Here is a 17036-nt window from a genome sequence, read left to right as displayed (position 1 = left end):
AACAATTAAAACTGGTTAGAAATAGGCAGATTAATGGGATTATTATTATAGGATAGATTTAATATGATATCAATCAAAGGCTTGGACGTCCTGTTTCTTAGTTAGGTAAGAAACGACGTACTTGAACACGTGGGAAATATAGATACCGCCAGCCTAGACATATAGGCTTGTATCTAACCGAATGCAGACGGGAGGAAGCGTATTCACTCTTTGGCCTGCAACAATCAACTGGCCCTCAACACAGCAGGATGGAGTATGGTGGCGGTTACAAGTGGAGGTCTGACTCAGCCAGAGAAGTATAGGAATGTGAACAGGGATAGGGATACATAAACTTGGGTGTTGATTACCACACTTGCCCCCTCTGAGGGAATATGAAATATTCCCTCACAGTTGACCTGCACGCCGGCTTCTGCGGGTTGATGTGGTACTCGCAGGTTCTTCGATTGCGGCCATAGCCCTCTCTACGATATCCACAGGATTGGGTTCAGCGGGAGTAGGATTTTCTGGAGCTGCTGGAGGCTCTGGCGCAACAGCATTCTGGAGGGCTAACATGCCCTCACAGGGAGCCGTGGCTACTGGATCTTCAGAGGCAGCGCCAGCCTGCGGATTAACAGGCAGATCAATTCCAGATGGAAAGAGCTCACTGATTTGAGCATCGAGCTCTGTGTCACTGTTTTCCTCTGCAGGATCCAGGACCTCTGGATTGCCTTCTCTATCGGTGGGCCTGTACTCATCAGAGCACTCAGAACCGCCATAATGGGAGATCAGCTCAACTCCATCATCATCTGGCCGGGGTACGTCCCCAGCGGGAAGAGATGCCTCTATGGTTGCCACATTCTGCCCAGGTACATTCATTACATTACAACGAGTATTAATATATTTAATTACCCTGTCAGAGTTTTGGTCCAACAGTCGACTAGTGGCCTCAATAACCGTGGTCATTCGTGATTTTAACTCAACGGTCGAGTCCTCAGAGACGGTGCGAATTTTGTCGCGCAAAGTTTTGCGGTTCCGCAGTAATTCTGCGGAAATTTCAATAAGGCGCTTGCCATGTTGTATATATGCTTTCTCAACAAATGAAGCATTGCTAGCAATTTTAGTTTCCAGACTTCTCTGGAAGGGGAGAAGAGCTTCCTCCATTGCTTCTTTTACAGTGGAGGATAGGACTTTTTTCCATTCCTCAGCGGTCACCCAAAAAGCCTTAGGCTCACTTTTGCTTTCTGCTAATGTCTCTTTCTTTTTAGGGGGTAATGGAGGCGGTTGAATTTCCACCTTAGCCTTTTTGGCTACTGGGCCGCCGCTGCCTGTTGGTGTTGGCGGACGTTTTTCTACCGCTTTTGGGGCAGATTTTACGGCGACTACCTCCAATTCAGGTGAGGCACTACGTTTTGGTGGCGATTCCACCCGATTTTTTTGCGGTTCCCCTCCCCTATTTTGTTCCATTAGAGGCCTGGTTCTAGGCCTGGCTTTATCGGAATATTCGTTGGCTTCTAAGTTTTTAGCCTGCCGCAATTTTTCTTGCAAGTCTAGGAGTTCCTTTGGAACATCTTTTCTCGCGGTGCGGTAAACGTGGATTGATTTTGAGACACATTGCAGTTCACTGAGGTTTTCAGGGTTGCGCGGCGGTTTTACACGCGGCTGATACCTGTTTTCATCAGGTTCATAGTAGGCTTCCTCAGGGCCGCCCTGGGGATAGCCATGATTGCTGTCATAGTAATAGTCCTCTTCATTGTAAAAAGGTGCCTCTTCATATTCTCGACGGTATGAAGAGTGACCGGCCCCATGGGAGTGGTGAAAACCCCTTGAAAAATTCCGCCTGGGATATCCTAAAACAAAAATAATAAACTTAAAATTAAGGGTCATTAATTCCTTATACCGAATAAGGAAATATTTTTACAAAGACGACCTTTAGGGACGACAATCTTATAGGTATATATGCTTGATACAGGTCGTCCGTTTTTGAGGGGATTAGTTTTCCCCATTATTTGTAAAATCCCGCAATTCGTGTGTTTCACTCGTACCTCCTTCTTTGTACGCGTGAATTTTGGTGCAGGCTAATATGTAAATAATAAAAGCGACGCATAATAACGACCCTATTCCTGTAAGGATGGCTGCTACTACAAGCACTATATGATACCAAGTACTGGATAGAAAATCAACCACCTTATGATACGTTTGAATAAACCAGGAGTCAGTTATTTTTACTTCAAAATTATTGGAGTCTGCGGCAAGTTGGCTGAGGTATAATTCCTCGGCACTTTCTGAGAAATTAGTTTTTTCTAGGCTTTGCCAAGAATGATATAGAAATAAGCTAATCGGTTTATCCATAAGATATTGATTTACATTTAGTATTTGCATACCCTGCCCTTGATTACCAAGGAATTTTCCTTGGTACAAATGTAAGAAAATTGGATTTTCGGCACATTTAGTCGGGGTTAAATGGGTGGTATTAACCAATCTGCGTGAAAATGGTGATATTCCCATAGTCTTATTATTGATTGAAACCGAAAAATGATCCACAAAACAGGGTAAATTTTCTCCCAAAGAAACATTGATTTTAAGACTGTCGCACTGTATTACTAAATCCAGCTCACCGAGCGCCCTAACTAGTTTTTTACGATGAGTCTGAATACTGCTTTTAGACAGAAAATGGTTCTGTAAACAGCGAGTTTCGGGGACAATTAATTTGTTATATTGTTGGTAGGAATAGAAAATCTCTAGTGGTAACATATCATCTTTTTCTTTAGCGTTTAAGAGTGGGAAATATGGTTTTATAGAATTTGTGAACCATACCATTAAGTTATCAATATTAGTTTTGTAATAAAATAATTCGGGAATTAGACTTTCAAAATGTTTTTTATCTTTAAGTTCTAGTGCTAGAGTAATTTGGGGATCGATCACTAGATATTTTTGGGCACCCTGTTCTCCTTCAAATGTAAACAATGAAATATTAAAGATGTCTACCGTTCGCCAAGGAGAAGTGAATTTTTGTGCGCTATCAGTTTTATCATCTGAGATAATTCTATCGTAGCCTATTCTCAGATTGTGATCTAAACAATTGTTTCCCACCCAGTGACTGCCCAGGTAACAGCCCGCTTTTGTTTGTAATAATTCAACAGGCTCAGCCTGGACCCCTATTTGTTTTTCCTCAAATGTCCCAGGGATAAAAATGCCGTTAATGTTTACGCCGTTCCCCTCGCAGGCGGGGTCGATGCCGTTAAGGATGTTGTTGGGGTAAGTAAGTGTCCCGTTTACCAGGAAACGCGTGTATGACATCTGGTGTTCATACACTGAGACTGATTTCCCTTCAAAGTTAAATATTTTAGTTTTGGACATGGTGTAACAGTCTTCATAAGTTACGAGGTTCGGTATCTCTACAAGTGCTGGAGCAGCGAGGTGTATGTGGCTATATCTGCCACAATACCAGTAATGAGTACTGGTTCGGAGGTGGCAACGAATTCCAGGTATAATTTTTCTTTCAACCTTTTGCAGCAGGTGAAATTGTTTTTGTTAAATATTAGTAATATTAAGAAACGCAGCGCATTCAGAGATTTTCAAACGCGGATTTTCGTTTGCTACACATTGAGTCGCATCTATTTGTATTATTTCGGACGCATTTGATTTTGCCAAAATAATAAAAAGCCCCAAGAATCCCAAAATAAATTTACCTCGAGCTCCTGGTGCCTTTGCCAAATGATGCTGCATTTTATTTTTATGCTTCTCGTTTTTCTCTGAAATATGTTAATTAGTTAGTTTTAACATATATTTTTTTTTTTTTTTTGTTTATTTTCGTTATTATACATACGTAGATTAAGCTATATACATTTGCCACCTTGGTTTTATATAATACATTTATATACATTTTATTTCTTCCTTTTAATTGGGTTATGCAGTCCGATTTGGACATGTATGCGGTTATCCCCCCCTTGTGACCTAGTTTTTCTTTCTTCTTCTAATATATACTTGGGTACTATGCTTTGTTTGTTAACGTTAATAACCTTTTCAGGGCTGGATTGTTTGGGTCTTTGTGCGAAGAAAGAAGCCTCGGACGGGACGGTTTCTTCCAAGAAACTATTTTCGACGTGAATTTGGGGACCGGATGACCGATCTGCGCCAGGGGGTTCTTGGTCTTTGGGCTGTGACTCAAATGGTGAGTTTTTTTCCATTATATCCCCTCCCCCATCACAATCCACCTCCCCCTGGGGTAAATCCTGACTAGTTTCAGGGTTTCCTTCTATAAAATCGTCACCATCGTTATCTAGGTAGGTAAAATCGTCATTTTCCATACCTTTATTATCGTTTATTTCGGTTTGCCCGGTATTATCTATTGTTAAGGTTATTTCCTCAGACGGGACGATTTCCTCAATAGGAAAGACGTTAAAGGAAAGTGTTTCCCCTAATAATTCTATTTTAGAATCTATTTTCCGTATTTTATCTCTACTAACAACTTGGTTAGTTTTTATTGGATTTGATCCAAAGGGACTGATCTCAAAAAGGGCCTCTGAGAATTTTTTTGTTACAATAAAAGGACCCCCATAGAAAGATTGCAATTTTTTACTGACCCCTATCTTGACTAGGTTAAAAAATGCAAAGACCACGTCGTTAACGAAAAGGGGAGATGAAGCCTTCCTAGATTTATTTTGAAACTCTAAATAGATCGTAGATTTTTTGGAAACCTGTGCAATAATTTCTTCCAAATTTTTTAGGTAGTTCAAGTAAGACCTGCAGTCAATGTCCTGCCTTTTCTGCAAGATTGGAGAAAAGAAATCGAGATTGAGAGTTGGTTGTCTGCCGAACATAAGGTAATATGGCGTATACCCCGTTCTTCTAGACGTACTAGAGTTAATTACAAAAGTGGTCAAAGCTAATTTTCTTGCCCAGTCTTTACTTTCGAATCGGTCATCGGATCTTAGACCTGCATAAATGCTTTGATTATGCCTTTCACATGGGTTACTATTAGGGTTTCTTGGGGGAATAAGTTTAGTTTCGATACCTAGTTCCTCCATAACTTTTTTGAAAACTTCCCCAGTAAAATTTGTTCCCCTGTCACTTCTCAATGACCGAAATAAGCCGTAGATGGGTACCACCTGTTCAAGGATGACCTTCACCGTGCTTTCCACGGTGGCGTCCTTGATGGGGTGAGCGATAATGTACCTAGAGAATAGGTCAACAAGGATAAATATGTAACGGACATGTTGTCCTTGAAAATAGTTAGGGGTTAAAGGACCGATAAGGTCTACGGACACCTGGCCAAAAATCTCGTGACTAATGGCTGAATGGGTGATAGGTTGCTTGTGTTTAGGTACCTGCCCTATTTTTCTTAGGCAGGTAATACAATTTTTGATGCGTGATTCGACAAACTTATTAATTCCTATAAGGAAGAATCTTTCATTTATCTTGCGTGTTGTTTCGTTAACCCCCTTGTGACCTATACTATTATTATGTGCCAATTCAAAAACTTTATTATATAATCCAATGGGTACGACGGGTCTTTCAATGAATGTTCCATTGCTAAGAGGTTGTCTAAATATTAGAAGTCCTTCCATAACGTATAAATGTTCTATTAATTTAAAAAGGACCTCTTTCCGGCCGGTTAGTTCAGCTTTTTCAAAACTCGACAACTTCTTTTTTTCGAATATCCACCTACGAATTTCAGATAATACTTGATCTTTTTGTGTTTCAGATTGCCAAACATTGTTCACACCGACTTCAGAAGCCGAATGTAACTCAAAAATCTGGTCTTGGTATGGGCAATCCTGTTCATAAGGATCCAAGGTAAATGAGCTAGTACATTTTTCACAATCGGTTTCCTTATGTTCTTTGCATAAAAATTGCCCTCTAGATAGATTGTCGGCATTGCAATGGTCCCTACCCTTTCGATGAATTACTGTAAAGTCAAAACTTTGGATGAAGAAAATCCATCTCAAAGTTACACCATTTATTGTTCCTTTTTGCCATTTTTTGTAATGAACTAAGGAAATCGAATCTGTACGCACAATAAAGTTTCTGAATCTTAAATAATGCAGAAAGGTTTTAAGAACAAATACTAGACATGCTAATTCGCCTTTATAACTTGGATAATTTTTCTCTGCCCCGTTACATTTTTTGGAGCATATTCCAATAATTCTTTCTTCCCCCCCCTGGTTTTGGCTGAGAATTCCAGCGAAATAACTCGTAGAGAAATCTACGTCTACTATAAAGGGGTTAGGGTTATCCCACTGGGGATAGCCTTTACTTATAGAATTTGAGAACATATTTATGAAATTTTCCCAATCTTTTGATAGGGAATTGGTCCATTCGATAATTTTATCGTTTCTGTGTTCATCTAGGGTACAAGAATTTTTTGCATAGGATGGGAAATAGGCCCTATAATAATTGGAGAAGCCCAGGAAACGCTGGAGTTCCTTGCCTGTCCTGGGCCTGCTCCAATTTTTAATTTGTTCTAAATATTCGGGGTTCATTTTAAGTCCTTGGGAACTGACTATATGACCTAAATATGTACATTCGGATGTGAAAAATTTACATTTGGCTAGATTTAACTTAAGTTTTGCTATTTTTAGGACTCCGAAGAGTTTTCTGAGATGTTTCAGATGTTCCTCAACATTCTTTGAGAATATAATAAGATCATCAAGGTAAGATATTATAAATTCATATAAGCCAGGGATAAGGGTTAGGACTTTGTCCATCAAGTGGCAGAAAACACTTGGCGCGTTACACAGTCCAAACGGCAGTTTCTTGAAAAGATACTGCCTGTTAAGGGCTGTGAACGCGGTCAAGTGTTTACTTTCCTTCGAAATGGCTAGCGCATGGAATGCGCTAGTCAAGTCGAGGGTGGTAAATACATTACCAGTGCCTAATTTTTCTAAATTACTAGAAATCAGGGGAAGGGGCCAATTAATTTTTCGTGTTACACTATTAAGCGCACGAAAATCGATAACGAACCTAAGCTTGCCTTCCCCCCCAGCCGTCGGTTTTTTCTTTACCGCAAAGATTGGGGAGGACCACTCGCTGTAGCCCTCCTCAATGACGCCCCCCCTTAGCCAATTTTCAATTTGTTCTTTTAATTTGGCTTCGTATAATGGGTTTAACTGAATGTTTCTAGCCTTAATAGGTTTAGCCCCGGGGATCAAGTCTATTTTATACTGTAAAAGATCACAGTTACCGATATCGGCATCGTCAGCCGAAAATATATCAAAATGATCAAGGCATAATTTTACTACCTTTTCCTTCATCCCTGGGTTATTTTTGATAAGATCACTATTTTCTAAATCTAATTTTTCTTTAATGAATTTAATTCTTTTAAGAAGTGTAGTTCCTGATAATTCATTTATTTGATTAATACTTTTATTGCAGGAATTTGGGGAATCTGATTCGAATTCAAAGCAATATCCAACTTTAACGTTATCCAATAAGGTAATATTTTTTCCTGCTAAATTAACAAAATTTACCCAACATTCTCCCTTCTCATTTACATTATAAATACCCTCCATAAGCATTAAGCCGTTATGGCTTGTCATTTTAGAATTATTTGGGGATATATACAGCTTCCTATTTTTCTGATGAATAGGAATTGTTATCACCGTTGTATTCCCCCCCGGCAAGAATGTTGTTTTCTTTGCTAATTTTACGCATGTTTTATTTTGTTTTAATGTCCCAGTACCCCCCTGGTTACTCCAATTTATTCCCGGGATAAGGGAGTTTTGTTCCGTATGAACATTATTTGTAGGAATTAAGGGTATGTTTTTACTTTCTTCAACTATATTAATTGTTGAATTTTCTATGGGGATTTGCTCGCCAGTGGGGAGCTCAAAGGAGAACTTATCTAGTAATAAATTAATTCGATTAACTTTGAGAAATTCATATCCTAGATTTATAATTTTAGACGTCGTTTCAGGGATGTAAAACGTTTCTTCGAATATTTTCTCTGACCCATCAAAGCTGAATTTTAAACTTACATGTCCTATGATATTTACTGGTTTTAAATCTACAGACAGAGCGCTAAGATTGGCGGGGGTGAATGTGATTTTGTTATCATCTAAGATTTCTCTAGAAATAAGGGACCTAAAGTTGTTTCCTGTATCCACTAAAGCGTGTTGCAGGAATTCCCCCCCCACGGGATTAAGAACTTTTAGTTTTGCACAGATAGGCATTATAAAATAAATTATATTTTTAGTCGAAGCCTAAGATGCATATTTTCCAAGATCCCTACCTCAGCGGTTAGACGATGGTAATCCTCACACAGAGACTTCCTGTGTTCCAGGTATAGTTGTCTGTCGAAATTTTTTAAATAATGAAATGTTTTAACAATATGGTTAATTGTTAAAATAATTTTGTATAGCTTTCTGGGTTTCATTAAGTTTTTTATCAAGCGCTTTTCAGCTCCAGAAATGTCTCAATAAGCATGAGAATGTTAATAGTTCTAAAGAAACTACTTAATTTTTATACGGGTCCTTATTTATATACTTGGATATATGATAGAAACCTATCGGAATAAAACTGAACTAAAAAGTTTTAAAAGATTGAAGGGCTACAAAGTAGCTTAAAAATAAGTGTTCAGCTTGCAACTAACAAGACATTAAAAACAGACTGACTTATTTTTTGACTTACATCTGTATTTATACAAAATATAGTGTCATTAGTCAGTATCTGATTCACGATACAAATAATTTAAGGTTAGCGCTAAATTATAGCTCAAAAATTATTAGATATGGTTAATATAATAAAGAGGGTCAATGATGACTGGTTTAATATTCTGATATTGTTAGTATTTATACTTAATTTTTCCACCTATGGGGTAGGACAAGCTTATATATATTTACTAGAGTATAATTAATGCTGAAATCAGCTTAAAAAAATAGGATGTGGTTTGTAGTAACTGCTTTGATAGTAACTGGCCTCGATTAATAATGTGCATTCACTTTTATATAGACTTTTTATTCCACTGGTAATCCTAGCGGAAGCTAATAGAACTAACTTTATTTCATTCTGCTAGTAATCCTAGCGGAAAATAATTTAATCAAAATGTTTTAAGATTTTATTAATCACATCTTAAGTGATTAAGGATTTTAATTTTTAAATGCTGCTTGGTTGCAGCTCAAAAATGAGTAAATGATAACAACAAAGAACTGAAGGACAACTGAATTAGATTTGAAAATTTGCTTGTATTTATACAGATTTTCCATAGACCCCCCCCTACTTAATCTTATCATTTACTTATACGGACCGCGGTAGCATTCTAGGCGACATCTTTCGGATACATAATAAATTAAATATAGTTCTATTATTGTCACTGTACAAAATGCAATAATATTTATCCATATGGATAAGTTATTATACATAATTGCTGAGATATTTCAGCTACAAAAATCAGAGGCTAAGAGTGAGCAACTCTCAGATAAAATTGATACTGAGGGTTCAACTCAAAAATCATTGTTTATATACAGATAATTCGCTTAAGTTCCCCTAGCGGTTAAAAGTTGAACTAGAATGTTTTAGGTTCTACTATATATACATTCAGAATATACGATATTTACATTTTAGATAGGTCATGCGATATTAAAAATAAATATTACTAAATAGAAAATAGGTATTCACTTATTAGCTTCTTGATAAAGACTATTAGATTTTTAAAAATGGAAATATTAAGTGCATGTGAAATGCTCCTCAGGTTACTTCCCTATTTCCCCCAATTTCCTGTATCAGCTACATTTGGATAGGGAAAGGAGGGGGGAGGAGTTTATTTTGTGTTGCTTAGTCAGACTTAATAACAATAATTTGTTTTATTTTTTCGCGCCAAAGCATTGCTTGGCAAGGGATATTTGATATTAAGGAATTTGCAAGCTTAGCTTGGCATGGGATATTTTGTTTATCTTTCATATCAAAATATGAAACTCATTCAGCAAATTTTTATTTTCTGGGATAGGGACAATTAATATCGCGTAAATCCACTTTTACATTTAGTGGACGTGATTTTTAACAATCGCTTGTACATATTTATCTATTTCAGATTCTTCGCTGGCTTCCTGATCCATTTGGTTGATAGTTTTACGCGCATACTGCTCAGGTATTTTATTACTATTACTTGGAGCTTTTCTAGGCGTGAATTTACTCCGTGTTTTACCAAAGTGGGACTCAGGATTTGGGGGCTCCCCAGCTTTCTTTTTGTTGCAATTCTGCACTACATGGCCAGGGATATTACAATGCCAGCATTTAATATTTTTACTCCTCCCATTAAAGGCTCCTATAACGCCCTCGATTTGATCCCAAGCAATAGGATCATCCTCATGGTCTACCCAAGAAGGAACCTCGTCAGGTTCTTCGGTTAAGTTTTCCTTATACATTGCCGTGTTAGTGGGGATATTATCTTCGATAATACTGATTATGGGTTGTTTTTTCGTTTCCGCAGAATTTTTAGGTAGGAACATTTCCATGGCTTGAGAATAGCAAGCCGAAAGGTTTTCCTTGCTAATATGGCCAGACCCATCCCAGTTAACGTATCTCTGTCCGAGATTAATAAGTTTATTTAAGTAAGCGTTGTAATCGTCCAAAAATTGCATACTCTCAACATAATTGGCCATGTCTATGGCAAGGTTGGTATACAGCAGATTTTTGCTAACGTTAAGATAGAATTCTTTCCACTTCTTTTTAGGTATGAGGCCAGGATTCATGAGTTTGAACACCCTAAGTTTGTTTTCAAAATAGGTGTCAAGGGGTTGATTAGTCTCCTGTTTTAGGTTGTAGAAGTACTGAGAGGCTACTTCTGGATCCGAGAAAGGAGTGACCAGCCTCCTAATCATCAGGTAATAACTTAAAGCAGATAAGGCCTGATTTCTTTCAGGCGTAATTAAGTCTCCTAATCGTTCCCCTCTAGAGTCATAAATTCGCTGGTATAAAATATCCTTAAAAAGAATTGGGTCACAGATTCTGTATGTCTTTGCAACCCTCCACATATTAGAAAAGAAGTTATCAAAGTCAGCCCTACCGTCCCACCTTGGGGCATCCCTCGCAAAATCGGAATCCCATTTTTGTCCCTTAATAAAGCATTCTTTAATAAAGTCATCGTCGGCGGCGCTAGTTGTTGCCGTTGCGGCTGTGCCTGTGTTTGGCGTATTTCTTGTAGAGGGTCTTGTTGCTACATTGGGTGCAGACCTTGTAGGTCTACGGAGGGGTTCTAACGACTTAATCCTATCAGGGATAAAGGGAATCCTTTCTAGCAAGGTTTTTTCATATTCAGTTAGAGAAGTTTCTCTTACATTCATCCAATTGTCATTATCCGCCGGACCTATAAAGCCTACAATTGAATAGGCCATACAACCTGGGGCTGTCATCCTATCCTTGGCGACCCATTCAACCACGTTTATCTTTTGCTGGACCGATATCCGGTCATAAAAAGTGGCATTAATTGAATCATCACCTATGGTGTTAAAATGAGTCATGTTAAGACTTTCGTTTAACGTTTTTTCCGCAAACAATGGGCCAAGATTTCCGTCCGCTGGGAGTTTTGATACTCTGCGTTTTAGATCTAAAATGTCGGTGTCGGCTAATAATCTGCGATGTGATTCTGTGTCCTTAAACCCTGCCCATTTTGTTTCTAATTCGAGCTGCATAATCTCGGATTCTTGTTTTATTAAATCTCTATAATGGGACGAATATTCGTTTAACTTATCATTTAACGCTTCCGATATGAGATCTTTGATTTTTTCAGGGGAAAGCGGGTCAGCCTGCTGCTGCTGCTGCTGCTGCGAGGTACCAGAGACGGCCGGAGCCGGCGGAGGCGGCGGTTTGGTTTTATCAGTTTCACCTTTCTTATCGGTCATGGTGCTGGAGTGTAGTGTTCGTTAACACTGATTTGTCTACCACGAAACTTTTTAAGAACTTGGGAATATCCCTTTCTTCCTGTTTTAAGGAGAAAATATGGAAATGTGTGAAATTAAATACTAGTGTGAAAATAAAAGGCGGGTTCCTTTTTATCTTTATTTGGCAGTTTGCCACGAAATAATTATTATAAATATTCTGTAACAAATTGTTACTGTAAACCGTTTCCGTGAATAAACTTAGTTATCAGGAAAATATTAATTTCACTTTGCAATCGAAGCTACTTTACAATTTAATTTTGTCTGTACGCTAATTATCTAAACCTTCCCCCCTCAAAAAATGAGTGGTAGACAAGACTGCGCCAAAATGACGTATGAGGGGATGTACAGACAGACTGGAATACGAGTATAGAGTAGCTCCGATACAATTTAATAATCAATAATCTAACAAAGTATTTCTAAAAAATACACATTTATTAAACAATTAAAACTGGTTAGAAATAGGCAGATTAATGGGATTATTATTATAGGATAGATTTAATATGATATCAATCAAAGGCTTGGACGTCCTGTTTCTTAGTTAGGTAAGAAACGACGTACTTGAACACGTGGGAAATATAGATACCGCCAGCCTAGACATATAGGCTTGTATCTAACCGAATGCAGACGGGAGGAAGCGTATTCACTCTTTGGCCTGCAACAATCAACTGGCCCTCAACACAGCAGGATGGAGTATGGTGGCGGTTACAAGTGGAGGTCTGACTCAGCCAGAGAAGTATAGGAATGTGAACAGGGATAGGGATACATAAACTTGGGTGTTGATTACCACAGGATGTACATTGTACATCAATTTATTGGCTGTTGTCTTGTCCCCTTTTTTCCTGATAAAAACATGTTAATAGAAAAGGGATGAAATTGATTAATACTACTTTCTATGATAGTAAAGGGGAAAGATTAAATTAAAAACTTGCCTTATACCTACCTATTATACAGCGAAAATGAAAACGTTTCTGGTAAAAAAGATCTGCGGTGGATTCTTAAGAAAAATAGGATCGTTGCCTCACCAAAATTGTTTTTTAAATATCCTCCAAAAATCACATAAAAAATCTACAAAAATTAAATAAAATCATAGAAGGGATAGGTAGGTATTAACAAAAGATTTTATTTAGTTTTTGTAGATTTTTTATGTGATTTTGGAGGATTTTAACCTGAACAAATTTGGTGAGGAGCGATGCAGCGACCCTAATTTTTTTCTTAAGAATCCACTTCTGATAAGCCAGTGCTTTAAATACCTACATGATTAATTTAACGTTCTTAATTGTTTTAGGTCCAGATTATGAAAGGATAACAGGAATAACAAGAGATGACGAATATATTTATACTGGATCTAGGTATACAAAATTATTACTCAAATTTTCAAAATTGAAAAATAAATTTCCAAGAGGAGAACGCCCAAATATTTACTATTAGAAACGTTTGGAATTCCAAATTCATTAAAAGTCCCTAAAGTTATCAAGCCAACAAATAATATAACTTCATTATACAATTTTAGGGACTAGTGCAATAAACATCCCAATATCTCCTCCCTCCCTTTAAAACTGTTTTTTTTTCCCATTTTCACGAGTACGTACTTTTTGTTACTGACTTTGTATGAAACAAGGTTGTCTACATTCATAAAATCGTAGCTTACATTAAAGAATCAAAGCGTAGCTTTTAACATGATTTAATAAATCCTCCATATAACAAGTCAAAGATTCCAACGAACGATCAGGCAATACTGAAATTCCTTTTAATTGAAAAATGTAAGTTTGCTTCCGTACTCGTCTAGGCCATAATTATTGAAAAGCATCGCTTGAATAATGTTAAGTACGTCGAACATTTTTGTATATCCTGATAAGAACGAGGTAAAAAATTCGTTATCTCTGAACTTTCTTGCAAATATAAATAAACAGGAATTTTAACCTTCATATTAAATAGATTATTTTTATACAAAATATTTTATCTTTCATAAATTAAAGTGCGCCTTGCTATTTTTTCTTATCTCACTGTTTTCTTGACTGTTCTGTGGAAATTAAACAGCAAAACAACTATTACTAAAATATTTGGACGTGTCTGTTCAATAAGATATCTAAAATTTAAGTTAGAGTAGTTGGTGGGTGATAAATAAAAATATCGTTTCCTAATCAGAATTGAAAAGTTACGGGGAGGGAGGGGACATTGGACTGTTACTTACACTAGTCCCCAAAGTTTTATAATGACGTTTTCTTAACGTTGGCTCAACAAGTTTGGTGACTATAATTGAATTTTGATTGGTTGGTTCATAAAGTTGAGTGTCCAAACGTTTCACCCACTTATTGAAGCCTACAGAAGGAATAATTTTGTGGTTAATCCTTTGGGGTGTACATCAATGTATCGGCCATTGTCTTATTCCTTTATATCCCTAGGTAAGATGACATTTTTTCATTTGCTATTGCTTTTTGTTTAAAGCCACGCCGTATTACCATTACATAATTCTAATCTCATTCTATTTACAGAGACGGAGTTGTTAGGAAGTATAAAGTTGTCAACCTTCTGTAATGTATCTGAGAAAATGGGCAGTGAAACGTGAAATTTATTGGAGATGTCAATACTAAGAAATCTGGTTCTAATGTCTTTTTTATTTGGTTACAGTCACGTGCTGTAGGGTTCAGATCATATTTAATAACGTTTTACCTCCTTTATTCCGTTTAACTGTAAGATTCTTGGAAAATCTGAAACTTTTAAAATAATAATATGCAACTTTTTCATTGGTAAACAATAACTGTTAAGAATTACATACAGTTTTATGTTTACACTAAAACAATACTTACATAGGTACTAATAACTTTTAACTTTAGAGAATTAGTTAAGAGCTTTTTTTATCCAGAAAATATCCCACTGACAATTTTTCCTTTGCTGAAGTACAGTGGGTTGCTTTTAAGGAGTTACCGAACACTAAAAACAAGTTTTGACTTTGGCAAGTCACCAGGGGGGGCTACATAGTAGACCAATCTTTGATAGAATGTTATTGCCATAACAAAGAAAAAACTCTTAAGAACTTAGAGTTTTTCTCTCACCCAGCTCCCACCAGAAAGACGAAAGGGACATCGATACGAGAAATATGAGTCACCTTAAAAGCATCCCACTGTATTATTTTTATGATATTGTACTGTAGTTTTGTTACCATTTTGAAAAATGAAAAACCAATCCTGGTGTGTGATTTTAGATGAAAAGTATATACAGTCGAGATTTTTGAGAATCCATTTTACATTTCTAAATAATTCCAATTACTAAATTCTCTTTGGCTCAAAAAAAATGTTTCATCACATTTATATAACTATGTAGTACCTATTTATTCAGTATATATACCAAAATTCTATGTGATAAATGATAAGATTTATATTATGTAAACTCATATGAAGAGCTACCACTTTATACATATGTTCGGAGATTTTTTTATTATTATATTACAAGGTAAAATGTATTAAGTATTTGTTGAATATTTATTGATTATTTATGCGAAATTGAAAAAAAAAACATGAGGTAAAAGGAATATGATTCAGCAGAACTATAAAATATGAAACAAAATACTTGGTGAAAAAAAATATCTTTTAATTGGTACAGCATGTGTTTTTGACTGTAAAAGTATAACAATCTGGATAGTTAGATAATATTTATAAATATTTATGTATCTTTTATTAATTTCAGACTGATGAAATTATACTTTTAAAATGGTGGGTTTACACTACGAATACTTAGGTAAGTTATAGTTTTATAAGATTACTAGCGGCTTCGCCCCAAGAGGGTTGATGAAACCAATTTTTCGTACTTTAGATTTAAAAGAAAAATGGAGAAAATAAATTTTTCTTTGGGGGGGATTTTTTTTCTTGGAGGGGGGGGGGAATCTCCCCCCACTATTTTAATTTCAGTTTTAAAAAGAAATTAGTTATAAACCTTCCCGGGACCTATGAGAAACTACCCTGTAAAGGAGAACCCGATCGGTTCAGCGGTTAGCGAGATCCTTCGCTACAAACAAACAGACAGACAATCAAACATCGTTCTACTTTGATATAGATAATTATGTTCATTTGAAGATTTTTTATGGCTCAGTTTTTTCGACCTTTTAATTAGATTTAAGGTTATTATCTAGGTAGGTAAATAATAAACTTTTTACAACAAAATACATATATATATGAATTTCAAGTTTGCCAGTTTGTTTATCAATCCTTTTTTTTATTTCGCTACTTATGTATGTTGTCATCCTTTTTAAATCAACTAGCGGCTTTTTAGTTAGTTGACCCCCTTATTTTAATTTTAGTTTTAAAAAGAAAAAAAAAGAAAAAGGAGGGTATTTTTCATTTTTAGGGGGGGTCCCACCCCCCCCCCCAAGAAAATAATTTTAAACCTCCCCGGGACCTATGAGAAGCTACCCTGTAAAGGAGAACCCGATCGGTTCATCGGTTAGCGAGATCCTTCGCTACAAACAAACAGACAGACAAACAAACATCGTTCTACTTTGTATTATAGATAAAAAAAATTATTTTATAGGTGCCAAAATATTAGCTGGTTTTGATACATATAAATACAGTTGCAAAGACACAAGTCCGCTCAGTCAATATGTTATGCACCCGTTCTGGAATCAGGTAATTCTTGTTACAAGTATCGCAGTTTTTTTTTCAAAATTACTCTCTGCACTAACGATCTAGATGTAAAGAAACAACGGCCTTTTATTCAATATATTATGACATTTTAAAGCTTTGGTTAGCTCAAAACTACATTAATTGCAGCAAATACGGGCTCCGAGAGGGACGGAACATTGGGCTGTTTATTACACTAATCCCCAAAGTTTTATAATTATGTTTTCTTTTTCGTTTGCTTAATAACTTGGGGACTTTTTATAGAATTTCATTAAGTTCGTTTCAATCAATAAGGGGGGGGGGGGGAAGTTCTGACACATTTGTGTAAACCTGGTATATAGTCTTTATCTTTGGACTGAGAGGATAGGTTATAAAAGATAAAATCATTCTTATATGATGAATTTTCCCAAGTTATAAGATTTTTTGGATAGGCCTCCAGGTTCTGGAGCTCCAGGCCTCCAGGTGGTCTCTGTACAGGTAAAAATGAAAAAAAAAATTTATTGAAAAGGAAGAGGTCAACTTATGAAACAAAATATGCATGTTTTTTCTTCAAATATGTGAATAACAA

The 17036-nt window shown here is 36.5% G+C and overlaps 3 protein-coding genes across 17 annotated transcripts in view; all 3 read left to right on the top strand.

The window, feature by feature from the left end:
* LOC145333860 (proteasomal ATPase-associated factor 1-like) overlaps positions 1-15540 on the top strand; it is a 321357-nt gene extending 305817 nt beyond the window's left edge. The window contains exons 15-16 of the mRNA XM_080179122.1: positions 13141-13204; positions 14348-15540. Coding sequence (XP_080035248.1) covers positions 13141-13204; positions 14348-14390 — 107 coding nt within the window. The 3' untranslated portion in view covers positions 14391-15540. The remainder of the gene's footprint in view (positions 1-13140; positions 13205-14347) is intronic.
* The window catches only part of LOC145333813 (ethanolaminephosphotransferase 1-like), a 394249-nt gene that overhangs the window by 305813 nt on the left and 71400 nt on the right, over positions 1-17036 (top strand). For all 15 annotated transcript variants that reach the window (XR_013884620.1, XR_013884623.1, XR_013884617.1 and 12 more), the window contains exons 2-3: positions 15542-15590; positions 16380-16474. Coding sequence is in view for 2 of the 15 variants with exons in the window: in XM_080179112.1 (XP_080035238.1) it covers positions 15563-15590; positions 16380-16474 (123 nt within the window). In the remaining 13 variants the exon portion in view is untranslated. The remainder of the gene's footprint in view (positions 1-15541; positions 15591-16379; positions 16475-17036) is intronic.
* On the top strand, positions 536-8206 carry LOC145333869 (uncharacterized). Its single transcript, XM_080179134.1, has 8 exons — positions 536-845; positions 3327-3464; positions 4007-4150; positions 4707-4802; positions 5684-5775; positions 6561-6632; positions 7354-7413; positions 8174-8206. Exons 1-7 carry the CDS (start codon positions 816-818, stop codon positions 7397-7399), a joined length of 618 nt encoding a protein of 205 aa, XP_080035260.1. The 5' UTR covers positions 536-815; the 3' UTR covers positions 7400-7413; positions 8174-8206.

This window comes from Acartia tonsa, chromosome 2 (genome assembly GCF_053477335.1).
Source record: "Acartia tonsa isolate MP-2025a chromosome 2, ASM5347733v1, whole genome shotgun sequence".
NCBI classification, from domain to species: Eukaryota; Metazoa; Arthropoda; class Copepoda; order Calanoida; family Acartiidae; genus Acartia; species Acartia tonsa.
Note: the sequence above shows the minus strand (reverse complement) of the source record. Positions and strands in the feature narration are given on the sequence as shown.